General features: G+C 48.6%; 1 protein-coding gene across 5 annotated transcripts in view; it reads right to left on the bottom strand.

The window, feature by feature from the left end:
• Window positions 1-5,191: 5,191 nt before the first annotated feature.
• Window positions 5,192-27,112, bottom strand: part of kif21b (kinesin family member 21B) — a 90,440-nt gene continuing 68,519 nt past the window's right edge. For 4 of the 5 annotated variants that reach the window (XM_042088252.1, XM_042088254.1, XM_042088253.1 and 1 more), the window contains 8 exons: window positions 21,233-21,369; window positions 19,977-20,157; window positions 19,537-19,701; window positions 17,848-17,965; window positions 17,410-17,580; window positions 12,734-12,933; window positions 11,233-11,366; window positions 5,192-7,972 (listed from right to left, as the gene is read on the bottom strand). In XM_042088252.1, coding sequence (XP_041944186.1) covers window positions 11,267-11,366; window positions 12,734-12,933; window positions 17,410-17,580; window positions 17,848-17,965; window positions 19,537-19,701; window positions 19,977-20,157; window positions 21,233-21,369 — 1,072 coding nt within the window. In that variant the 3' untranslated portion in view covers window positions 5,192-7,972; window positions 11,233-11,266. The remainder of the gene's footprint in view (window positions 7,973-11,232; window positions 11,367-12,733; window positions 12,934-17,409; window positions 17,581-17,847; window positions 17,966-19,536; window positions 19,702-19,976; window positions 20,158-21,232; window positions 21,370-27,112) is intronic. The other variant, XM_042088256.1, reaches the window with a different exon arrangement.

Here is a 27,112-nt window from a genome sequence, read left to right as displayed (position 1 = left end):
AGAGGAGAGGAGAGGAGAGAGATGAGATGAGAGGAGAGGAGAGGAGAGGAGAGGAGAGGGGAATGGAGGAGAGGAGAGAGATGAGAGGAGAGGAGAGGGGAATGGAGGAGAGGAGAGAGATGAGAGGAGAGGAGAGGAGAGGAGAGGAGAGGGGAATGGAGGAGAGGAGAGAGATGAGAGGAGAGGAGAGGAGAGGAGAGGAGAGAGATGAGAGGAGAGGAGAGGGGAATGGAGGAGAGGAGAGAGATGAGAGGAGAGGAGAGGAGAGGGGAATGGAGGAGAGGAGAGAGATGAGAGGAGAGGAGAGGAGAGGAGAGAGATGAGAGGAGAGGAGAGGAGAGGAGAGAGATGAGAGGAGAGGGGAATGGAGGAGAGGAGAGGAGAGGAGAGGAGAGAGATGAGAGGAGAGGGGAATGGAGGAGAGGAGAGAGATGAGAGGAGAGGAGAGGAGAGGAGAGGAGAGAGATGAGAGGAGAGGAGAGAGATAAGAGGAGAGGAGAGGAGAGAGATGAGAGGAGAGGAGAGGAGAGGAGAGGAGAGAGATGAGAGGAGAGGGGAATGGAGGAGAGGAGAGAGATGAGAGGAGAGGAGAGGAGAGGAGAGGAGAGAGGAGAGGAGAGGAGAGGAGAGGAGAGGAGAGGAGAGGAGAGGGGAATGGAGGAGAGGAGAGGAGAGGAGAGGAGAGGAGAGAGATGAGAGGAGAGGAGAGAGATGAGAGGAGAGGAGAGAGATGAGAGGAGAGGAGAGGGGAATGGAGGAGAGGAGAGAGATGAGAGGAGAGGAGAGGAGAGGAGAGGAGAGGAGAGGAGAGAGATGAGAGGAGAGGAGAGGAGGAGGAGAGGAGAGGAGAGGAGAGGAGGAGAGGAGAGAGATGAGAGGAGAGGAGAGGAGAGGGGAATGGAGGAGAGGAGAGAGATGAGAGGAGAGGAGAGGGGAATGGAGGAGAGGAGAGAGATGAGAGGAGAGGAGAGAGATAAGAGAGACATTTTTTGAGAAATAATGAGAGAGGAGGAAAAGGAGGGCAATGTAAACATAGAGGTGGGCTGAACAGAGTGAGAGAGAGAGAAAGAGAGAGAGACAGAGAGGGTAAGAGGAGGTCGGTTCTGTTCGACAAGGTCATCTTTAAACATAGAGGTGGGCTGAGAGTGAGCGCTTCCGAGCTACAGCATCTCCATCACACACACGCTAATGCCCTCGTCCATCACTACGACAGCCCGTGTGTGTGTGTGTGTACTCTGATCCCCCAGCACACACCCAAACACAGAAACAGCAGTTAATGATGAGCATTTGCACAGGAGATGAAGACGTATGGCCGCTGGTTAAATTGCCCTGCCGGTGCAGTGTGGTGTGCGGAGGGAGGAGTGGGGAGGCTCTCTCCTCAGCAGTGGCCCATAAGAGACCCACACACACAACATCTACCTTATTACCCCCCCCCCCCCCCCTCCTCTCCTGCTGAGGTGAGGTGCTGTGTGTATGGGTGTGTGTGTGCTTCTGCTCCATGTTTTCAAAAGAGCTTCAGAAGGCAAAGGGTGGTATGTGTGTGTGCGTGTGTGTGTGTGTATGTGTGTGTAAGGAGGGGGTGAAGCTTCTGCACCATGTTTTCTAAAAACCTTCAGAAGGCATAGGGCATAGGATGTGTGTGTGTAAAGGAAGAAGTTGAAACGTCTGGTCCCGGTTCAATAGGCAGAGAACGGTGTGTGTGTGTGAGTGTGTGTGTATCTGTGAGGGAGAGAGGTGAAACGTCTGTTCCCTGTTTTCAAAAGCACTCCATTAAACGGAGGGTGAGATGGTCCAATCAATCCCAATTAAAACCGCCTCCAAGTCATTTGTTACAATCAGCCGCGCAAATATCAAAGTTGTTCCGCACGCGTCGCTCGGTTGAGCAGGAGAAAGAAAATAGACGCTCCCGCTCTTGATGGGCGCAATTTGGCTCAAAGGTTAGGAGGCGTCGGTGCGAAAGTAATCACACCTGCTCTTTACGCCCAGGAGAGCGTCGGCATAATGACACAACACCACAGGGTTGCCTCCAGACACTGGTGGACATGGAGCGTGATGTGTGTGTGTGTGTGCGTGCATATGTGTGTGTGTGCATGTGTGTGTGCACATGCGAGACACCTGAAAGGGGAGCTGGGCAAAAGCAGGTTCATCATTACATCGATTGAGCTTCAGTTAATGGCCGAGCAGACACTCTGAAGAGCAATCAGTCAGTCAGTGCGAGGGGAGTCTGATGGAGATCCTCGTCGTCTTCATCATCATATTCGGATCACTAGCTGATTCTGAGCCCATGCAGCCTGGGCAAAGCATGCCTCTGACGCACATATACAATCAGAACCACATTGGCTGCTGGTTTGGAACAATAACAACATAAAAAGATGATTGATGACAAAATCATTATGAACATCATACATCAATCCTCCATTATTGTCATATTATGTCTTATCACTTCTTGAGCAATCTGGGGACACTACAAAAAACAATGAGGAAAAAGTATGAGAAGTCTCAAGTTCCCAGAGTGCACCACACAAACAAACTTTTTGGCAGCGTTTTACTGTTTTATTTCAACAAAGGCATGTATTTCAATAAAACGTAATTACAGTATTTACAGACTTTGACCACCAGTTCTGGTCACATGCACACTGGGTTCTGTACACACATTTACATTCTCAGTGGGGAGGGGGAGGAGTCCATTCAAGTGAAGGCACGAGGCCTTTGAACTTTGACCCTGTGACGGCGTGATGTGAGCCCTCGCCACATGTCTCTGATGGGCTTGTTCCACGCACAGCAGGGAACTCTGGGAGATTTTGCTGCCCCAGTGATTACATGGCTCTCTGCTATAGGGCTGGAGAGTACACTCAAAAGAATGCAGTCTTCTCAGGGACGTCTTATGGTGTGTATGTGTGTGTGTGCGTATGTCTTGCTATGCGGCAGGACATGAGCCTATTCAAGAGAACGAGAGAAGTAAAGCTCAGACTAAAGCTGAGGTGAAGATCTGATTTTATAGTGTAGTTTTGTGTGTGTGTGTGTAGGTTGTGGGCTGCGGTGGGTGGCTGAAACGACACAGAACACACCCTTAGGCAAGCACAAACTTCACTGTACACACACACAGCTCTCGCCTCCTCAGCTACAGAGCCTGGGGCTTCAGTAACTGTGACTACCCTCACTGCACAACGGTGCGTGGTGACTTGAACTCACACCAGAGGTGCACACACACACACACACGCAGATGGACGTCAAGAGAAGCTGAGCATCTATTGGACCTGTGAAAAAGCTCTGGCTAGCGCAATGGTGTGTGTGAGTGTGTTTGTGGGTTATTTTAGAAGTCTGTGTGCGTGCACAATTTGTATTGGTGTGTGGTGTATATGGATCTTTTCATTTCCCTGCATGGGATCAATACGTTATATTATCTTCTGTCAGCATATGAGTGTGTGTGCCATGTTGTGTCAGGGGTGTGTGTGTGTGTGTGTGTGTGTCGAGGCTGGCAGCTGGTATAAGGCAGCGGGCACTAAGCCTAAGATGGTGAAGGCTTCAGTGTCTCACACACACACTCTCACCGTTTGGTGTTTGAATGTATATTCTCAGCATCTGATTGAGGGTCTGGTTAAGAGCAGAGGTTTCAGGACACCTCCATCTTAGGAGGGGCAGTTGATGCCATCCTGCCTGTAGGACACAGCTGACCCCCACAACCAGCCTCCCCTCACTAATCAGACTGACTCACCCACTCCACATTCATTCACATGCAGAGAGGACCTATGGCAGCGTATGTACAAGCACCATTGAGCTAACGCTAACAAGCTACATCTGAAACAGCATCTGTTTGACTACGCTAGCAGAGCAGTACAAAATGTGAGAGATGAGAAAAGGAGAGTGAGTGCGTAAGGAGACCCAGGCTGGACTGGGCAGTCTGCGAAAGGCCAGAGCGACAGAAGAAGGCTGCTGTTGTGTTTGAGCACCAAAAGGATGAACAGAAGGCTGAATGGACCCCTTCTGGAGGATTTTGTTTTAGAACGCAGTCCAGCCAATCACAACTACACAGTCCTGTGGTCTCCCAGCGACCGGCGAGTCCATGGCAACCAGTGGAAGTTTGAGAGAGTGCTTCCTCAATAGGAAGCACAAAGGAAATCAAATAATAAAAAAAGGAACAGAGCATCACATTTGAATGTTCACATTAATGTCAATCATTGAAAAAAAAACTTCATTCAGTCCATAAGAGCACAGATTAAGAAAGAATGGCTTCTGTATTGTCCAAAACCACTGTCCATTGCCTAATGATTTTGCCGCTTCATTGTTTTGTTTTCCATGACAAACAAAAACAGACTTTCATCATTTACAGTCACTGACGTGAGAATCCTTCATGTAAATGAGTAATGAGCTTAGCTGTGTCCGTCATGGTGAAAGTTCAGGATTGTAAATGTTGTCAAACAGATCGAGAGATTAGTTAAGAAGAGCTAGTAGCATCTCCAGCGCATGCTGTAAACGCTACAGCAGATTCACATCACAGACCCTCCCTACACGTTCTGCAGCATATATAAATATATGAAAAATAAATAAATAAATGACAAAAATGCTGCTTTTTCTTCCATTGGCATTTTTTCAGTAGGGAATGCTGAACACAGACAAAAGGAAGCAGTTAAAGCTTAAGACAAGTTTCTTTAAGTCCTGGCATCTACTACATTGGTGTCATACTGAGCAATACAGTACTTCAAGTTGCTGAGAAAGCTTAGGCTTTAGTCATCCATCTGAAACAACATTACATATTGTATACATATACACATTCTCTTCACTGTGTAGAAGACATTTGCATAGCAGTGTACCTGTCCACAATCGAACATCAAGTCAGAGTTTTGGTGCAACCGCTTCAGTGAGAATATACTGGCATTGTCTTTGCCTCTTGGCATCAGGGCCGAGAGCAAATAACCACTGGAACATGACACAAACAAGGGGCTCGTATCTTAACTCACACTGAGCAGCTCAGGGCACTTTTGTGAGCTTCGTTTGATCCGAGCACTTCAGAGAAGACAAGATCAACACCAAAAGAAGAGAGGAGAGAGAGAGAGAAGGGGAGAGAGGGGGAAGGAGAAAGGGAGAGGAAGAGTATGAGAGAGAGAGAGAGAGAGAGAGAGAGAGAGAGAGAGAGGGAAGGAGAAGGCAGGAAGAGAGAGGGGGAGAAAGAGAAGGAAAGAAAGAGGCAGGGAGAGGGGGAGGAAGGGAGAGAGAGATAAAGGGGGAGAGAGAGGGAGGCAGGGAGGGGGGGGAAAGAGAGGGACGGAAGATAAGTTCTTATTTTAATTTTCACAAGGGGACCAATACACGGTCAACAACATGCCTCTGCTGGCCTTTCCCATAGGCTACAGTTTAATGAGGTCAACACTTCACTTCACCCTGCGGTCAATATCTGACACAGTGGCTGACTACAGGACAGATCTGGCATAGAACCGGCTCTAATCAAGGTCAGCTCTATTCTGATGGCACTAATCTGGCACAGAACCGGCTCTGATCTGGGCCTGATGTGGGCCTTTTCTGGCCCGCGCTGCCCCGGCCTGTGTGGTGTGTGTGTGGCGGTGCTGATGCTGAGGGGGCAGAGAGGATAATGAGCCGCCAAGGGTGCTGGGACAGGATTGGCCGATTAGAGTGGTAAATATGTTTCATTAATCACACACTAGAGCCCTGTGTGTGTGTGTGTGTGTGTAGGGAATGGTGGAATGTCTGCTGTGGTGCGGAGAGATGGAGGTCCTAAAAATACCCACAATCCTCCTGGTTGTGCTGCTGCTCGCCCACGCAGGCCTGTCAGGCAAGACACTTCCTGTGGAAGAGGACGAGCCGCAGACGCGCTGTGCTGCGCTTCATTTAATCAGCCAAGAAGACTCAGCAGTGTGTGGGGGAAACACACACACACACACACACACACACACACACACACAGCTCTGACCTAGTTGTGAGCACACTACGCCCCTGCTTATCATCAAAGTCTTTTACAAAAACAAGCAGCAACAGCGGGTGTGGTAGATGCACACGCACACACACACATGCACACACACACACAGAGGCAAGAAAACTTACATACACACATTTCCAGTGAAAACATAGACCCTTTTGTGTGTGTGTGTGTGTGTGTGTAATGAGCTATGTGCTTGGATTTTCCACTAGAGGAGAAGCACCTGGGTCAACCTGCTTATTCCTGCTGTTCTCCTACTAGTAGGAACAACCAACCAGCCAGGCAACACATACACACACACACACACACACACACACACACACACAGCGTTAAGTAGTCTCCTGCAGTGGTGGGCTAGTAATGATCTGGTACTCTGACCTCACTGCTGGGTCTGCCGCCCAGGGAAAAGTCCAACCGCTGCTTAAACGGCAGGCAACACCACCTCCGTTTAACACACACACACACACACACCTAATTGAATATCATATGGTAAGTATGAATCTCTCCCACCCCTATTGTAGACAGACACGGGCCAGCAGAGAACAGCTCTGCAGAGAACAGCAGAGAACACAGGACTTGCTGAACAGACTGAGTGTAAAAAATACTGAGAACGGAGATGTGTACGACAACTACTACTTAGCACTAATACAACACACACACACACATACACACACCTCCTCCAAACCTACCTCTCCAAACCAAATAAATAATCTAACGGCTACTTAGAGCCAGCTGAGGTAGAGAACAGAAGATGGGCAGTGAATGACCAGGAATAGAGACACACACACGCACACACACACGCACGCACACGCACACTACATCTAAGACTGGGAATGAACAGGAAGGGAGACGCTACATCTAAGACTAGGATGTCCGTCAGCACACCACACCAATGTGCACTGAGAGGCTCAGGTCAAACGTTAAGGTGGCCACAGGTTGGCTCACGAGGTCACAGGGCAGACCCCAGTGAGAAGGACAATGGTGGACAGACAGATCCACCTTTAAAAAAAACAAAAAAAAAAACTGCTGTGTCATGTTTGTGGTTGAGCACTCTATGGGGTTCCATATTCCTCTATGAAGGCCAAACTGCTGTGTCATGTTTGTGGTTTAGCACTCCACGGGGCTCCATCTTCCTCTATAAAGGCCAAACTGCTGTGTCATGTTTGTGGTTGAGTACTCTACGGGGCTCCATCTTCCTCTATGAAGGCCAGGTGAGGAGTGGAGAGTGAGTCGGCCCTGTGGCACCGACAGCACATGTTGGCTGCAGGCTGAGTCCTCCTAATGAATACACACACAGCCAGCAGATGCGTCAACAGATGTCTCTTTCAACCTCACGGAAAAGCACAAGAGTGCTTCCTGTGTGTGTATGTGTGTTTGTGTGTGTGTGTCCATTTGATTGATTTCTACTTTATGTGTGAGGAGGAAAGTGTTTGCAGTCAAAGTTAACACACACACACAGTACCAGAATGGCACTTAAATCCTCGAAAAAGAGAGTGCACCTTGTGTGTGTGTGTGTGTGTGTGTGTGTGTGTGGCACTTAAATCCACACAAAGACAGCACTTCTTGCGTGTGTGTGTGTGTGTGTGTCCAGTTGAATGTCCAGATTTGTCCCAAATGTTAGAAGAACTACTGTATGTATGAGGATGGCAGTAATGATTTTTCAGTAATAATGAATGTTATTTCGGCACATACGAATGAAAGTGAGAGAAAGACAGTGTGTGTGTGTGTGTGTGTGTGTGTGTGTGTGTGAGAGTGTCTTCATCTTTAATGGAGAATCTTCAGAGCTGTGTTTTCCCCTTTCTGTTTGAACACATCGGTCAGTCCATTGGCCTCATCCTCCAGCGCTGTGAAACCACTGGTCCTCTGATCCCGCTGCCCTGACCCCCACCCGCCATCTGACGGGCAGGGAGAGAGGGAGAGGGACGAGGACATGATGTCAGCACCCTTCGGCAGGAGCCATCAAATTAGCAGTCGTCACGGAGATCATCAAAGCATGTGGTGTATCACCTCTTTGCTGACCAGATCTTCACGCACATGTCACTGTGGAGGGAGAAAGAGAGGAAGAGTTAGAAAGAAAGAATGATAGAGAGAGAGAGGGAGAGAGAGCAAGAGAGAGGAGAGAGAATGAGGGAGAGAGAGAGGAAGAGAGAGAGGAAGAATGAGAGAGAGAGGGAGAGATGAGAGCAAGAAAGAGGATAGAGAATGAGAGAGAGTGAGGGAGAGGGAGGGAGGGAGAGAGAGAGAGATGAGAGAGGATAGAGAATGAGAGAGAGAGAGAAAATGAGATAGAAGGGAGAGAAAAAGAGGGGGGTGGGGTGACTCAATTGCCTGCATCTTCAAACACCTTCATTGTGCCTCCCACACAAGAGAAGAGAGGAGAGAGGAGAAAGGAGAGGAGGCCGACTTCAAACAGCCTTCTCCTCGCTCACAAAGACGCCAACGACTCCTTCATCAGGTGCAAGGCACTGGGGTGTCAGATCCAAAATAAACATCAAAAATGCCCCGGCAAAGCCCCCCGCCCCCCCTCTCCCCTGCCCCCTCCCCTCTCTGACATCACCCCGAACTCTGGCCCGCACTTCTGACAGACCCACACAACACAACATACAGAGAAGAAAAGAAGCTCTCCCAAACCTAAATGAGACTGACTACTCTCTCCACCTCTCTCTCCTTCTCCACCTCCCTTCTCCACCTCTCTTTCTTTTGTTGCATCTGGGAACTGGCGCTGCCAAATTCATCTCCATTTTGGCTCCCTAAGGCACTGCTCTTCAAGGCACCGTAAAGGAGAACATCCGGATTTTCAACCTGGGCTTCATTTACAGATCTTATGAAGCAGACACTTAAAAAACTTAAATTTGGACCTAAAAAGATTTAAAACTAGGGCCCTGGTTAGAAAGACTCCTCTGTTCTGTTTGTAACAGCTGAAAAGCATTATTTCTCCCTCTCTGCCTGTTGGGGAAGGTGCTATTTTTTGGAACCTGGCAGAGGTGTGACAGGCTCCATACTCCAGCTTAGGCTCAGCACACTATGTGTGTGTGTGTGTGTGTGTAGGTTGGGGGGGGGGGGGGTTTGAGGAGGCAAAGAGAAAAGGGAACAACTTGGCAGATAAATAAGGAAGAGAGAGAGTGAGTGAGTGAATGAGTGAGTGTTACTGAGTGAGTGTTACTAAGTGAGTGAGTGAGTGAGTGAGTGTTACTAAGTGAGTGAGTGAGTGAGTGAGTGACAGAGAAAAAGAAGGGGAGAGAGAGGTGAGGTGCAAAAGAGTGACATACTGAGAGGGGAATAGAGAAGTAAGAAGAATGGATGAAACAGAGATAGGAGAGCAGTTTGAGGGATGGAGTGAGAGGGGGACAGTGTGAGAAAGAGAAAAAACAGCCCTAAACCAAAAGAAATGGAGTGAGAGAACAGAACAGTGAATGAGTGAGTGAGTGAGTGTTACTGAGTGAGTGTTACTGAGTGAGTGAGTGTTACTGAGTGAGTGTGAGTGAGTGAGTGAGTGAGTGAGTGAGTGAGTGAGTGAGTGAATGATACTACGTGAGTGAATGAGTGAGTGAGTGATACTACGTGAGTGAATGAGTGAGTGAGTGAGTGTTACTAAGTGAGTGAGTGTTAGTGAGTGAGTGAGTGTTACTAAGTGAGTGAGTGTTAGTGAGTGAGTGAGTGTTAGTGAGTGAGTGAGTGAGTGTTACCAGAGACTTTCTAATGTGGAGACACAGCACTCAAAAAATACTCCATAGAAATGCATGGGGCTAGTTTGTCACGCCAATATGGCCGTTGTCTACACATATCCCACCCCTTCCTCGGCAAAACGTCGACATGTGAATACATTGAGCCAATCATGTGGTGTGATGTGAATACATTGAGCGAATCATATGTTGTGTTGTGAAGACATCGTGCCAATCATGTGTTGTGATCTCGCCGCTGGAGCAAGATTGGTGTCTTGAAGCCTTGCGCACACGCATTTCTGCCGAAATGGATGCCCTACGAGTAGCCAAAAAGCATTGTCAAATGGCCGCCGAGTGGAGGGACTTGCCTAAAAGGACTTTGGTGTTACTAAGTGAGTGAGTAGAGAATAGAGTGAGATATTTAAAGGGAGAGACATTGAGTGAGATATTTGGAGTGAGAGAATGGAATGAGAGAAATAGAGTGAGATATTTAGAGTTAGAGAAATAGAGTAAGATATTTGGAGTGAGAGAAATGGAGTGAGATATTTGGAGGGATAGAAATAGAGTGAGATCATTGGAGGGAGAGAAATGGAGTGAGAGAAATAGAGTGAGCTATTTAGAGGGATAGACAGAGTGAGATAATTGAGGGAGAGACATGGAGTGAGAGAAATAGAGTGAGCTATTTAGAGGGATAGACAGAGTGAGTTCATTGGAGGGAGAGAGATGGAGTGAGAGATTTGGCTGGAGAGCTGGAGAGACAGAGAGATGGACGGCATGAGGGAAGAAGTGGATGGAGAGATAGAGGGAGAGATGGAAGGAGAGATGGATGGAGAAAAGGAGGGAGACGGCAAAAGGAGAGAACAGAGAGGAGGACTGAGGGTGCAGAGGTCATCAGCCGAGGGAGAGACAAGAGATGGAGAGAGAGAGATGCAGGGAGAGAGATGGAGGGAGAGAGTGATCAGTGAGGAGAAAAGGAAGAGTGAGTGGCTGAGAGGAGGAGGTCAGTACCAGCAGCAGGAGGAGGAGGAGGAGGAAGAGGAGGAGGTCAGTACCAGCAGCAGGAGGAGGAGGAGGAAGAGGAGGAGGTCAGTACCAGCAGCAGGAGGAGGAGGAGGAAGAGGAGGAGGAGGAAGAGGAGGAGGTCAGTACCAACAGGAGGAGGAGGAGGAAGATGAGGAGGTCAGTACCAACAGGAGGAGGCAACAGGAGGAGGAGGAGGAGGAAGATGAGGAGGTCAGTACCAACAGGAGGAGGAGGAAGATGAGGAGGTCAGTACCAACAGGAGGAGGAAGAGGAGGAAGATGAGGAGGTCAGTACCAACAGCAGGAGGAGGACGAAGAGGAGGAGGTCAGTACCAACAGCAGGAGGAGGCGGCAGCGGAAGAGATATAGAGGAGCGAGAGAGAGTGACCAGTGAGGAGTAGCAGAGGAGGAAGAGGAGGTCAGTACCAGCAGCAGGAGGAGGTGGGAGAAATGTAGAGGAGAGAGAGAGAGAGAGAGAGTGACCAGTGAGGAGTAGCAGAGGAGGAAGAGGAGGTCAGTACCAGCAGCAGGAGGAGGAGGCAGAGGAGGAGGAAGAGGAGGAGGAAGAAGATGAGGAAGAGGAGGAGGAAGAGGAGGAGGAAGAGGAGGTCAGTACCAGCAGCAGGAGGAGGAGGCGGAGGAAGAGGAGCTCAGGGGAGGCTGGTGGCTCGGCCCTTGATGGCCAGAACTCTACGCGGGAGACAGGGGGTCAGCCCCGGCACGTAGCTCCACAGCTTCACCCGGCAGTCACTGAGCACACACACACACACACACAAATTTACAAAGACACAGACACACAAACATTTACAGAACACCCATATCAAAAGACAAACACACACAGACAAAACAAATATACACACATGCAAGCATACAACAAAGATGTAACAAGACACACACATATTGCACATATGCATACATGCATGAAACAAATGCCACATAGACAAACACAGACACACACACACACGATACAGACAGATGTAGATATAAACACATGCACACGCACATACAGATACAGATACAGATACAGACAGACACACACACACACACACACACACACACACACACAGACACGTCACATGCACATACAGATATACAAACACATAGACACAGACACACACGCACACCCAGAGCATGAGTAGCAGCCAGGAGGCAGACAGGAGGGTTAGGACAGAGGGAGGGAGAGAAAGAGGGAGAAAAGGAGGAAGAAGAGCAGGGAGAGAAAAGCAGGGTTTCATTTGGGGAGGAGGGAAAGCATCACAACAAGACACAGCGCAGCAGTCAAAAAGAGGAGAGACAGACAGACAGACAGACGACAGAGAGAGAGAAAAACGGACAAACAGGAGAGAACAACAGAGAACAGAATTCCCATTAGAGAGAACTTTCACTAGTCCAGTCAGAAACAACCCGCCTACAATCAGTGTGTGTGTGTGTGTGTGTGTGTGTGACCAGTGCCATATCCCATCCTTCTCTTACTGACAGTCAGGTCTGTGTGAATGATATGCTCTCTCTCTCTCGGCCTCTGTCCAAATCCATGTTATTTATCGACTACAAACAACTCTCCCTCCATCTCTCCATCTCTCTGTAGCCATTCATTTCCCTGTCGGAGGACTTTCTCATTTCCTCAACAACATTTTTTTTTCATTTCCTCTCCAATACAATTGTTTCTTTTCTTCCATTTCTGTACAGTCTGTGCATTTCCCATCTCGTTCACGTTCTCCTTCCTCTGCTGTCCCCCATAAACTTCCTGAGTGTGTCTCTACACGCGCCCTGCTCAGGAAGCGACCGGACCAACATGGACAAGTGATGAGCGGGGTCTCTATGCGGCGTCTAAAAGTTGTCTGTGTCCTCTCTCAAGCTGCCCAGACTCCCAGTGCCAACGCAGCAACTCCTCTCTGAAGCGCGATATTGAAGCATCTCCATTTCCTCTCCTAATCTTCTTCCTGTCTGGCATGTGTCTTACTTCCTGTGTGACCAAAAACTACCAGTTGGGTTTGTATTGGGGTCTTTTGATATCTATGAACACTGCAATTCCAATGTGCCGTGGAGTCTATTGACTTCCTGCCTGGTACTCATTCACTTCCTCTGTGGAGTTGATTCACTTCCTGTGCGGTCCTTACCTGGAGGCGGTGAAGATTTGTTTGGAGTTGGTGCAGATGGCGTTGATGGGGCTGTCGTGACCTTTGATCTCGCCGATGGGGGTGAAGTTGTCGACGTTCCACACCTTCAGCATGCCGCCCCGGCACCCGCTCAGCAGCATGGGCCTCCCGGGCACGTAAGCCAGGGCACACACCCAGTCCTTGTGGGCGTTGGGGATTTGCTGTGGAGGACCAGAGGGGAGAGAGGTGTCTGGTTAAAGGCTGGGTTTCAGGAGAGAAGAGCTACTGACACACACACACACACACACACACACACACACACACAGACAGACAGACACACACACAGAGACACACACACAGACACAAAGATACACACACACATATGGCTGAAGTAGAATCCCAGCTACTGTATTAACCTATATATCTAATTAATAGAGATATCTAATTATTATATCTAATAATTATTATCACAGGGGAAGTGTGACTTTTGATGTTTAATTGAAAGAAGAAAATCTAAAAGTGAAAGCAAGCAAAAGAAAAAGCAAAAGCAAGCAACAAAAACACCCCCCTCTCTCCTCCCTCTCTCTCTCCTCCCCCCCCTCCTCTCTCTCTCTCCTCTCCTCCCCCCCCTCCCCTCTTTCCCTCCCTCTCTCTCTCTCCTCCCCCCTCTCTCTCCTCCCCCCCTCTCTCTCCTCCCCCTCTCTCTCTCTCTCTCTCCCCTCCCTCTCCCTCCCCCTCCCTCTCTCGCTCTCCCCCCCCCCTCTCTCTTCTCCTCCCTCTCTCTCTCCCCCCCCCCCCCCTCTCTCTTTCATTTAAGAAATCTCTGGCTGCTAACGAGAGCTTCCAATACAAGAGCCCCTCCCTGACACAGACACACAGTGCTCACCAATATACAGAAACACACGTACACACACACACCATAAATCTACATGTACACACACAATAAATGCATACCTGCACATACAGACAAAAGCACACAAATGTGCGCGCACACACACACACACGCAGACACACGCGTGCACACACGCACACACAAACACAAAACACACACACTGCTGATTTGCCAAAAGATCAGGCCCTGTGGGAAATAAAGTGGGTTTCTCATAAGAGACATCCCTCCAACCCTTTTATCTTAGTAAATTTACCCCTGAACTCTCAGCCAACACTGGAGGTGTGTGTGTGTGTGTGCGTGTGTGGGGGGGGGGGGGGGGTCTTCAGGAGCCAAACATAATGTTTAAACAACGTTAACAGCTCAGAGAAATACATGGGGAGGAGGAGAGCTTCATCACAGAGCTCCACAGCAGCAGAAAGGAAAGCTCCTCAGATTGCTCATGTGTTTACTCTGTGTGTATGTGTGTGAGTGTGTATGTGTGTGAGTGTGAGTGTGAGTGTGGATAGGTTAGGGTCACAAGGTAGGGCAAGCACTGACTTACAGGCGGGGCTTCGGTGATGTCTACCTGTGGCTAATTAGGCTAAATTGAACACCTGTCCTGGGTCCTTGGCTCACAATTAGTTCAGGCCTTTGAGAAAAACTGCCGGCCTGTGTTTCCCCTTTGAGAGTATTTGCCCATGAGCAGGAAAACTTGGACCATTTAGACTACTGTTTGTTTGGATTGTAAACCATCACACTACAAAAACTGAAACAACTGAACAAATAATCTCAACCGAACCGGCGCTTGGGCTATTCTTGAGGTGCGTCAAGAGCTACGCCGGGTCAGGGAGAGCCACAGGTAAGTGACCTATCACTGGAGCTCTGCCAAAGCTGACACGCACACGTTGCAGTCACACACGGTAGGTTCTACTTCCACATCTTTACATCACGTAGGGCCAATGTGTAGGTTAGCGTTGTGGAATTTTGCATTCACGTTAGGTTGTGGTCTGGGCTTCAGCTAAGAATAGAATTATACCCTAGACAACGAAGCTTAGCTTAGTTTGGATGCTGCGCCTACGCCACCTCGTAACAGTGTGTGTGTGTGTGTGTGAACCACACGACCCAGAAGTGCCTCAAATGCCCTTCAAACTCTCCATCCTCATCCTCCAATTTCACATCCATCTGCCGAGGCACCCAGCTAACAGCATCCTCTTTATCCCTGCTCAAATTGGCACCTCCGCTTTGCCGTCCTCTCAGGTGAACAGGCTGATGTTCTCTTGCTCCCTGCCTCTCTCAGGTGTACAGGCTGATGTTCTCTTGCTCCCTGCCTCTCTCAGGTGAACAGGCTGATGTTCTCTTGCTCCCTGCCTCTCTCAGGTGAACAGGCTGATGTTCTCTTGCTCCCTGCCTCTCTCAGGTGAACAGGCTGATGTTCTCTTGCTCCCTGCCTCTCTCAGGTGAACAGGCTGATGTTCTCTTGCTCCCTGCCTCTCTCAGGTGAACAGGCTGATGTTCTCTTGCTCCCTGCCTCTCTCAGGTGAACAGGCTGATGTTCTCTTGCTCCCTGCCTCTCTCAGGTGAACAGGCTGATGTTCTCTTGCTCCCTGCCTCTCTCAGGTGTACAGGCTGATGTTCTCTTGCTCCCTGCCTCTCTCAGGTGAACAGGCTGATGTTCTCTTGCTCCCTGCCTCTCTCAGGTGTACAGGCTGATGTTCTCTTGCTCCCTGCCTCTCTCAGGTGAACAGGCTGATGTTCTCTTGCTCCCTGCCTCTCTCAGGTGAACAGGCTGATGTTCTCTTGCTCCCTGCCTCTCTCAGGTGAACAGGCTGATGTTCTCTTGCTCCCTGCCTCTCTCAGGTGAACAGGCTGATGTTCTCTTGCTCCCTGCCTCTCTCAGGTGAACAGGCTGATGTTCTCTTGCTCCCTGCCTCTCTCAGGTGAACAGGCTGATGTTCTCTTGCTCCCTGCCTCTCTCAGGTGAACAGGCTGATGTTCTCTTGCTCCCTGCCTCTCTCAGGTGAACAGGCTGATGTTCTCTTGCTCCCTGCCTCTCTCAGGTGAACAGGCTGATGTTCTCTTGCTCCCTGCCTCTCTCAGGTGAACAGGCTGATGTTCTCTTGCTCCCTGCCTCTCTCAGGTGAACAGGCTGATGTTCTCTTGCTCCCTGCCTCTCTCAGGTGTAATACTCGCACATTAGTTCTGCCCTTTGGTCACTCCCAGAAGAGGAAGGTGCACAGGTGTCTTCCATTTTGCAGCTCAAATCAGTCACTGTGTGTGTGTGTGTGTGTGTGTGTGTGTGTGTGTGTGTGTAGGCGGCACACGCACACGCCTCAAATGTCTCAGGATTCAGGAGGGAATGAATAACAGGATGCCGAGTGGTTATGAAGAGTGAAAAGTCTCTCATTTATCAAACGGCCCTATCGCTTCCTGCTCACAAATGCATTAATGAGGAGGTAGCATCCCCCCCCCCCTTCCCTCGCAACACACACACACACACACACACACACACACACACAGTAATGGGGATCTCATCGCGGTAATGACAATGGGCTCAGAGATTAGCAAAAACAGCGTAATTGCTTTCTGAATCTGAAAAAAAAAAATTGCCCACAATTGGATTTAAAGTCAATTCTGCTCCTGTCTGTCAGTCAGACTGTCTCTCTGAGGAGACCTGGTGTGAGAGAGAGACAAAATCACAAAATGGCTGCCTGTCCTCAACACTAACTGTTGTCTACTCCATACAGTACCACAGAGAGAGAGAGGGGGATAGAGAGAGAAAGGGATTGAGAAAGGGAGTGAGAAAGGGAGAAAGAGAGAGAGAGAGAGAGAGAAAAAAGGAGAGGGGGAATAGTGAGAAGATTTTATTGCTTTGTTGGGCATGAACAATAAATATGAAGTTGTGATGCGTCTAAATGATTCCCTGAGCTGAAATGTTCTGGCCGCAGGTAGGCATGAGAGTGGACATGGAGGATAGAGAGAGTGAATGAGCAAGTAGTAAAACAAACCTACTAATCACCTGCACACATTACTGAACACACCACTACACACACACACACACACACACACACACACACACACACGTGCGTGTGCGCTCTCATACATACACACGCACTTTCACACAAACACACATGCTCACACACACACACACAGGCTGTAACAACACACACACTCTCACACACACACAAACGCTCTCACACACATACTCACACATGCAAACACACTTACTCACACACACTGGATAGAAACTGACTCTACACTGCATATGGCCAGGTCTGTTACTACTCACCTGGAAGTAAATACACTTGTGTCATAATCACATTATGTGTGTGTGTGTGTGTGTGTGTGTGTGTGTGTGTGTGTGTGTGTGTGTGTGTGTGTGTGTGCACTATAGTCTGATACTGTGTGTCATACAGCAATCTAACCCCTTAGATCACTGAGCTACGGTTGTTTGGGACTGCTTACTAAGGGCTGCTTAAATCTCGTGACTGTGTGTCTTCAGCTGTGCTTTACATGCGCCTTTCGCTATAGACCAGGGTTTTCCTGGTCGGTGGTTTTATGATTTTTAGAGGGTGTAAGATTTTTAGATCATGCACCAAACCACACCTTCTGCCACACAACTTGGCGCAAAGCTTAAAAAAAAGTGAAGAGCATGGTGCAAAATCTGCCACTGACTGGGTGTAAGACAAGAATACGTTTTTGAGTCGGGCTTTGCGCCTCGTTTCTGATCGTCAAAATAGGGCCCAAAGAGTTGTTAGTGTTGTCGTTAGTGTTTAAGTTTTAGTGTTAAAGTGTTAGAGTTGCATTTATCTTAGGAACGAGGCTGTACCTGGATCAGTTCCTGCTGTTCCAGGTCCCACTTCTTGATGCCGTTGTCACGGGAACCACTGAAGAGCACGTCGCCGTAGATGGCCAGGCACTCGATGCCGTCGTAGTGCGGCGGCTCAAAGTTGTGGGCAGGGCCTATGTTACCCTGTGTGCCCTCAGCAACGTCAAACACCTGTAGAGTGTCAAAGGTGAACAACATGGTTAACTAATCAGAACATGCTTTAATCAGAGAGAAGAATGTAGAAAGGAATTGCATGCTCATGACCTTCTATTAACCTCATGATCTATAACCTATAACCTCATGTTGAAGGAATGTTGCAAAATGAATGTATAAACCTTGTTTAATGAGCGGAAAATTGCAGTAATATATGTTTACATGAATGTGAGTGAGTGTGTGTGTGTGTGCGCATATGAGTGTGTGTAAATGCAGTACCCTCACCTTCACATAATGGTCCTTAGAGCCGGTGATGACCTGGTCCTTCCCTCTGGCGGAGTGGCCCACAGTCAGACACATCACAGAGCCGATGTGGCCGGTTAGCTTCCCTGTGGCCTGGAACCTAGGGGCACACACGGACACACACACACACACACACACAAACATTCTTTTAATGTTCACTACACACAACTCACAGCAACACAACAATGTGTACTGTGTACTAGTGTTGTCACGATACCAAAATTATGACTTCGATACGATACCTGCCATAAATATCACGATGCTCGATACTGAAACGATACTACGGCGAAATCCTAAGATATCTGGAAAAGAAAGGACTCATACCTCCTCCAAGTGTATTGAGTCATTTGTGTTGAATTCGGTGCACTTTTGTAGTGTGCAGGTCAATTCTGGGTTCTAAACTTCTAAACTTCCTACATAATTATTATTTTTTATAGTCAGTAAAATAGTAGGCCTACTTTGTATGACTAAGTCCTTTATTGTTTGTTATTGTTAATTTACATTGTGTTTTGGCAATAAAGTAGCTTTAAATAGCCAAACTAGGCTAGATCAAGGTCAGTGTTGAAATTACTGTATGCAAATCACTGAATGCTATGCAGAGGGGGCTAATCTTTAGGCTATCTGATGTACAGTATAGTCTACCCTAGGCCTTCCTGATTTCCTTGACAGTTGCAACTTTAGGGAAAAAATGTGAGGATAGTCTTCTTTGCGCCCAGTGTACAAGTACGACGTTCCAACCACTCAGGTCTTTGTTAGATAGGCTTACACCATTACCTGTTGCAATATATATGTGTGCATTCCTACATTACGTCTATTTCTTTGATAACATGATCCCGCTATTATTATTAGGACTCAACACGCTTTGGTGGTATTATATGCTGTGGGCTTTAATTAGCGCATTTCGGGTAGTCTATCCTACATCTGGGCAATAATTATTGAACAAATTGCAGTCTACATGCCATGACAAATTAAATATTACCAATAGTACTGACCAAACATGAAATAGATTGTTTACAAGTTATGGTAATGTTATTCTGGTGTGAACATTGCGCTTATATCACGTTAGCACCCTATGATTACAGCTCGTTATGTCACGTCAAAATTCATTGATGAAGGATGGTTCGCTTTATCCCAGAGAACCATACTCGTTTCACTTAGGCTAGACTAAAAGAGAAAAGAAGAACTTGGCCCCATCTTGCAAGGAGCAGTGAGAGCAGCAGTTCACGGACACAGAACGTTATTATTTTAACAAAGTATCGATTCTAAAAACGTCGGAAATCGTATCGTTTTTTTGCGTGAAGGCATCGTGATACCTTTTTAGTATCGATACACCGTGCAACACTACTGTGTACGTGTGAAAGGAGCAAATGTGCATCTCATTTTAAGAGGAATCAGTTATTTCCTGTTGCTGTGTGCATAGAATGTAGAAAGGGCTTGTGTGTGTGTTTGTGTGTGTGCTAGCCAATGAGTAAATGTGTGTGTGTGTGTGCCTGCCAGTGAGTGTGTGTGTGTGTGTGCCAGTGAGTGTGTATATTTTCCTGTGAATGTGGTGCACAACGTGCAATGCATGCCAGTGCGTGTGTGTGTGTGCGTGTGCTTTCTTGTGAATGTGTTCATGAATAGTTGTATTTAGTGTATAGCACTGTGTGTGTGTGTGTGTGTGTGTGTTACCTGTTGAGGTCCCAGGTCCGGACGGTGTTTCCTGTGGCTGCGTAGAGCACAGTGCCTGCAGGGTTGAGGTTGATCTGGTTAATCTGGTACTCGCCCTGCGCCGTGGTGATGGTGCGCGTGGTAGTGCCCGCACACGCGTCTCCAGACACCACCTGACCAGACGACCTGCAAGGGCAATTAGGAGTTAGGGAGTCTGTGGGAATGCTCCCACACTCGGGAATAGTCTACCACTCCATGTCCGCTCTGCCCCGTCCCTGCCCATGTTCAAAAAGCACCTCAAAACATTCCTGTTCACTAAGTCCTTTGACCCCCCCACCCCCACCCCCCCCCCCCAATTTGTGAAGCGACCATTGGGTACCATGAAAGGCGCTATATAAGTCCAAGCTATTATTATTGTGTGTGTATGTGTATGTTTCTGTGTGTGTGTGTGTTGTACTCACGTGAGTGTGCGCACACACTTGGCCGAGTCCCTGATGTCCCAGACCTTGATGTAGGAGGTGGACACACTGAACACAAGTCCAGAGCTGGGGCAGTACTTGACCGACACCACGTTATTGGGGTGACCCCGCAACGTCACGATCTCCTGCCCAGTCACCAGGTTCCACATCTTACACGTGCGGTCTAAAGGGGGGTGGCGGGGCACAGAAGTCAGAGGGTTCAAGGGTCATCAGCATGGCAACAGTCACAGCAGTCCAGGTTTTCCCTGAGCAGTAGCCTGTAGCTCTTTAGATGACACCACTAGACGTCAGATAAAGAGTGCAGATAATAGTGGCTAATATTTGGCTTGAGATCAAAGATGATTGGGGGAAATAGTGGCAAATACTTAGCTTGAAAAGTAAGAAAAGTGAGGGATATGCATGTGTTTGAGTCGAGAGAGAGAATCTGGATGAAGGGTTGCTTATTATGTTGCTGAAGCCCAGAAGCTTTAGATTCCAATGGCCAATATTTGTTACATGAGCATCTGTTCTTGTGTCCCCATGATGATCTAGATGGCTAGGCTACTCCATGAGCTAGATGGCTAGGCTACTCCATGAGCTAGATGGCTAGGCTACTCCATGATCTAGATGGCTAGGCTACTCCATGATCTAGATGGCTAGGCTACTCCATGAGCTAGATGGCTAGGCTACTCCATGAGCTAGATGGCTAGGCTACTCCATGATCTAGATGGCTAGGCTACTCCATGATCTAGATGGCTAGGTTACTCCATGATCTAGATGGCTAGGGATCTAGATGGCTAAGCTACTCCATGATCTAGATGGCTAAGCTACTCCATGATCTAGATGGCTAGGCTACTAAATGATCTAGATGGCTAGGTTTAAAGTGACAGTGCACCAGTCAAACATCAAATTAGCAGTATTTATTAAGAAATTAATATTTGAAAACAACATTACTTTGTCATTATTATCAATTAAATTACATAAAACAGTGTTTTCCGTCGGCCAATTCTCAAAACCCAATGTGGCCCTTGAGGCAAAAAGTTTGCCCACCTCTGTCCTAATGGGTCGAACGGGTGCGGGTCATGAAAACCCCCGACCCATGCATCACTTGTTGGAGTTTTACTTTTTTACTCAGAACTTAAAGAAACTTTGGAGAACCACTCTAAGAAATAAACATACCATCAGGACATTCATTCACCCCTGGCTGAGTTGTGGAATCTATGCGTGTGTGTGTGTGTGTGTGTGTGTGTGTATCCTACCCTTGGAGCCGGTAAAGAGCAGCTCGTCGGTAGCGTCCAGGCAGAGCACAGGTTTGGAGTGACCCTCGGCCACCGCCACACACTGCAGGGGTGCCGTACGCCCCCCCTTCAGCCCCCCCGTGGGACTGATCACACCCCTACAGGAAAACACACACACTCACATCAGTCAGATACACACACACACACACACACACACCAGTGTGTGTGAGTGATCACATCCTTACTCACACACCAGTCAGATAATCACACACACAGAGACACGCACGCACAAACACACGGCAAACGCATGCACACACACTCACACACGTATATGTGTATAGGTCCTGCTGTAAGGTGAGGTCACTTACACACACACAAATCTGTACACACTCGACAAGTACACAAACACACTCATGTAAGACACACTCCTTGTACTTGAGGATGGATGGATGTGTGTGTGTGTGGCTCTGGTTTGACAAGGGAGTCATTGCAGATGCCATCTCAGGGTGTGTGTGAGGTTACATAGAGATGACACATGCACAATTCCAAAACACTGACAGACATACACACACACACATTCTTTCTGCTTCGTTTTCATACATAATCACAGCCCCCTCCCCACACACACATACACCACACCACTAGGAGGTGGATTAATTTGGGTAGAGTACAGGGTGTTGGCTGAGCACCAGATAGCAGCAGCAGCAGCAGGCAGGGGGCTAGTTAGCTTTCAGATGAGATGGCCTCTGCTCTGAGCTGCTGAGGGGATGTGTGTGTGTGTGATTCAGTGTGTGTGAGTGCTTTGTGAGTATGTTGTTTCTGTGTGTGTGTGTGTGTGTGTGTGTCTCTATAGTCTCTTTGAAGAAGGGAAAAGAAGTAGTTTTCAGCAGTAGCTCCTCCAGTAGGAGACCACCCCCCCCCCCCCATCCCCTCCCTACGGGCCATGAAAAGAGCGATCAGCAGGGGGCCGGGGAGCTTGAGACTTCCTCTACCAGTCTCAGTCAAGTTTAGAGGAAAGAGCGCATGCACGCACACACACACACACACACACACACACACACACACACACTTCCTCACGTCTTCAGCAGGCCCGTGGTAAGTAGGGGCTTCCCAATTAAAGCTCCCCAGATTCACCACACAGATCCTGAAGTCTTTCACACTGTCTGCACCTGTCCACACACACATTAATACACACACACACACACACTGTCTGCACCTGTCCACACACACATTAATACACTCACACACACACACTCCTTTCTCTCTCCTCCGTTCTCAAAATATTGTTCCTCTTATATACGCATACACTCCTTACATTCTTTAACACATTCTTTCTCCATCCATTTCATACCCACCGACACACACACACACACACAACCTCTCTGCATCTCACTAACAAAGCCTCTCTCTCTTACACACACACACACAATTTTTCCTTCCATTTCATACACACACTAACAAACTCTCTGCTTCTCACTTATCAACTCTCTCTCACACACACACACACACACACAGAGCAGTGCCTGGATCGCCAACTCTTTAGCACAAGTTAGGCAGGATGCACTGGTCATCTCAGGGCAGATTTCAGGCCGGCAGGATCGATCGCAGAACTCTGACTGAATCCAGATGATTTGTTCTTAAATCAAAATTGACACAAGCTTGTTGCCACGAGCGACAGTCGCCAGGGCAAACAGGACATGACACCTGTCACTCCAGCTTAGGCCAGTGCATGACAGCATCTGTTTGTGTGTGTGTGTGTGTGTGTGTGTATGTGTGTGTGTGTGTGTTTGTGTGACAGTTGGCCGTCTCCCTGTGAGGCCAGGAAGTGGGCTATTCAGCGGAGAGAACTATAATAGTGTCAGCGCAAGTTGCATTCGGTGCATGACAGCGTCTGTATTTATGTGTGTGTGTGTGTGTGGTTACTAGAATAGTGTCAGCCCAAGCAGCGGCCAGCGACTCCTATCCCCACAGCTGTCAATCACCTCTTACAGCATCCAGCCCGGCCGTGGGAAACGCATGACAGGTTTGCCTTCACACGTGTGTGTGTGTGTGTGTGTGTGTGTAACAGTATCTGTCACAGTCACTGTAATGCATCTGAACAGTGATGGGTGTTAGCAGTCTGATCTGACCTTTCACACAGAGACAAATGGAGTTGTGTGTAGGTGTGTTTGACTGAATAATTAATGACCATGGTAATACACAATATGATGTAGAGTCTGTAGCAGAGGTGTGTGTGTATATGTGTGTTTCACCATCTTCGTCACTGGTCACAGTATCCATCACAGTCACGAGCGGATGATGTGATGGGTAGATTTGTGACAGGGTGCATATGTGAGGGGTGGATGTGTGAGGGGTGGATGTGTATTGGGTGGATGTGTGATGGGTGGATGTGTGATTGGGTGGATGTGTGATGGGTGGATGTGTGATTGGGTGGATGTGTGAGGGGTGGATGTGTGAGGGGAGTCCCCATTCACTCGCTCCAGTAATGAAAGACTAAATCCTTATATCTGTCCATGTCCACGCACCATGTCTCTGGAGTTGGAGACTTGGTCTCCATCTGTCGGAGGATGACCTGGTGAGCCAGCCAAGATGGATGACGCCATTTTTTTCTCCACCGTTCTTGTTAATATCTCTTGACTCCACTTCTTCATGTGCTCGTCTCTCTCTCTCTCTCTCTCTCTCTCGGTGGCAAGCCTTCATATTACTGCTGTCTGTGAGTGCTGCCACGTTAGCAACAGCTCTATACTGCCACCTGGTGGAGACTCCACATAAGAGCCCTCACTTTCTCCCCCCCCCCCCCCCCCCACACACACACACACCCCTCCCCCTCAGCCAGGTAGAGGCAGCGTGCTGTGATCACAGCGGGAGAGAAATGAAACGTCTCTTCCCCAAAAATCACTGATGAGTTGCTTTCCCTTCCTAAAGCTCGTCTTCCTGGCCTTCTCTCTCTCTCTCCGTCTGACACCTCTCTCTTTCCCGCTCTTCTGTTCCGCTCGCTCAAGCGATAAGGCCTTTTTTCTGCCGTTCTGCCTTTCTTTTTTGAGAAAGCGCTCGTGTCTTTGAAACCTGGCAGACAAGGCAAGCGCGGAGCGAGCAGCTTCCCAGCCTTGGATAAAATAATGAGGCTCTCCAGCGAGGGGATGGCAGTGGGGCTGTGCTGTTGTCATGGCCCAGCCAGAGAGGAGAGGAGGAGAGAGGGAGAGGAGGAGAGGGGGAGAGAAGGGGAGGAAAGGAGGAGAGGGGAAATTAGTCTCTGGTGGGCATTGGTCAGCATCAGCAACATCTGAAGCCTCAGCAAACCCACCGCAGAGCGAACAGGAGAGAGTGAGAGAGGGGAGAGGGGGAGGGAGAGAGGGGGAGGGAGGAGAAAGAAAGAAAGAAAGAAAGAAAGAAAGAAAGAAAGAAAAAAGGAAAGAATTTAAGAGATTCTATATGTCTCCTGTCACTTACTCCAAGAAGTAGAGAGAGAGCAGCTAGAGGCGCGGCCTAATAAGCCCATAGCTCACACAGAAGCAGGAGTGGGTGTGAGGGGTGAGCCAGGAGTTTGCTGATTAAAGAGGAAAAGAAGCCCATCCCATATCCCATGGGTGTGATAGAGAGAGAGAGAGAGAGAGGAGAAGGGAGATAGAGAGAAAGAGTGAGGAGGAGAGAGGAGAGAGAGAGAGGAGAGAGGAGAGAGGGGAAAAAGAGAGAAAGAGAGGGAAAGTGGAGAGAGAAATGGGAGAGGAGCATGAGAGTGAAAGAAAGAGAGAGAGAGGAGCACGAGAGAGGAGAGAGAAAGAGAGCGAGAAAGAGAGGCGAGAAGAGAGGGGAAGACCAGCATAGTGCTGAATGTGTCAGGCTGGCTGAGAGGCACTCTGGATCAGAGGGAATTGTGGGATAGCCTGAGGTGGTATCAGTGGGATTGGGCCGTGGAGTTCAGTTCAGTAACAGACTCTCAGGCATATAGATTCCGTGTGACTGCGGCCTTCTGGAGACTTCACCACGGGACAGAGAGAGCACAGAGGAGCTCAAATCCAGGCTGACCGCATGTCAGATGGTGATGTTCCCACTGCGTCACCATGCCCCGTCATGGTCTCCCACATGTCAATACTTACATGCTTGAGGTCTGGAGATTACTGATAGTGCAATTCTGTTCGATAGGGTGTGGATACATGAGTATGCCACGAGGTTGTAGGACAAACAATGGTCTGGTGAATTAATGGGGTGTGTTTCTCTTGTCCAAGTTAATGTCAGATGAACTGTGTGCACACTTCACACATGCACGCACGCGCGCACACACACACACACGCACACACAAACACACAGAGATAAGCACACACACACACACCCACACACAGAGATAAGCACACACACACACCCACACAAACACACAGAGATAAGCACACACACACACACACACACACACACACACACACACACACACACACACACACACACACACACACACAGTGTACAGTATACTTCACAAAATCTCTGTCAAAACGGCATCCATGTTGTGCTGTGATGCCATGCAGAGCATTAACAAACCAGCCATCAACACCCCCCCCCCCACACACACACACACACACACACACACACACACACACACACACACACAAACTTAAATCAAACTCAAGAAACTCATGTGAAGAGAAGCTACATGCATCTTTCCATCATCACCAAAACCATCACAAACAAACCAATCAATATATAAGCAAACTACGCAACACAACGCTAAACTCTTCACATGCACGGTGCAGTGAATGAAGTATGTCCTTCTACAGCAGCCACAACAAAATCATAATCTCTTGTTTTCTGACCCAAAACACTACAGTACGCATGCACAGTGTTCTGACCAATCAGAAGTGATCTTGTGGTTCCCAAACTGGCTCAGAGCGCCCATCCTCATGAGGCGGGACTTGGGTGAGGGACTCTGGGCACAACAGGAAGAGAGCTGGCATCCGCCCGACCCAGACCAACCCCACCACCACCCTATACCCACCTGCACCCGAACCCTGCCAGTACGGCTTATGGAGCTCACACACGGCCCCGACAAACATCAACAAACTCCAACTAACACCAACAGCTAGGCCAGTGAGCACCATTAGTCTGTGTTTGGTGGATGGAGCTGTTCGAGTTTGACTGGGCCAGTGTGCAAGCACCTTCAGGGTGGGATGGGGGGTGGGTGGGTGGCCATGGGGGGTCTGGATGCAGGGTCTGGATTGGGGGAGCTCTCTTCACTGTGAGGATGAACAGAGGTGGAGATGGGTGGGGTGGGTGGGGGTGGGGAGGATGGGAAAGGTGGGGGTGAATGAACCTTATCAGCCTGCGGCCACAATAGGATTATCCCTGAGACTCCGCTCCACTCTACAGCTTAGAGCTCTCTGATGCCCACCGAGAGATCCAATATACAAATAAACACACGGTGTGTGTGTGTGTGGGTGTGTGTGTGCGCATGTGGGGGATTACTGCCTCACGGGGGCCCTGTCAGATCTGAAGAATCTTTACAAGGCTGGCCGTGTGAGTTCAGGAACTGCCTGCAGAGGAACCGTCTCTGGGCAATGCAGATTAGTTCAGCCTGCGAAGAGAACTGAAGCGGCACAGGAACTCTCTGAGGACAGCTAGTAGATGGAGCTTTTAAATCAGTGGTCGAGGTTTTAATTCAGTGATGGAGCCTTTAATTCAGTTGTTTTATTTTTATTTGGCGAGTTGAGAGGTCACATTGACTCTAGACTGACTGCTGCTTTCATCCCAAGATGTAACTGGATTGTTTCCTAATTTCCCAAACAAATGACATGTGATCTGGTTTCTCGGCCAAGTCTACTTGAATTTGGTCTCTGCATTTATTCCATGCGTGAATTGGTGAACACACACTAACCCGGAGCAGTGAGCTGCCTTGCTACAGCGGCGCTCGGGGAG

Source organism: Alosa sapidissima, chromosome 4 (genome assembly GCF_018492685.1).
Source record: "Alosa sapidissima isolate fAloSap1 chromosome 4, fAloSap1.pri, whole genome shotgun sequence".
Taxonomy (NCBI): Eukaryota; Metazoa; Chordata; class Actinopteri; order Clupeiformes; family Clupeidae; genus Alosa; species Alosa sapidissima.
The sequence above is the reverse complement of the archived record's forward strand: the minus strand, read 5'-3'. Positions and strand labels throughout refer to the sequence as shown.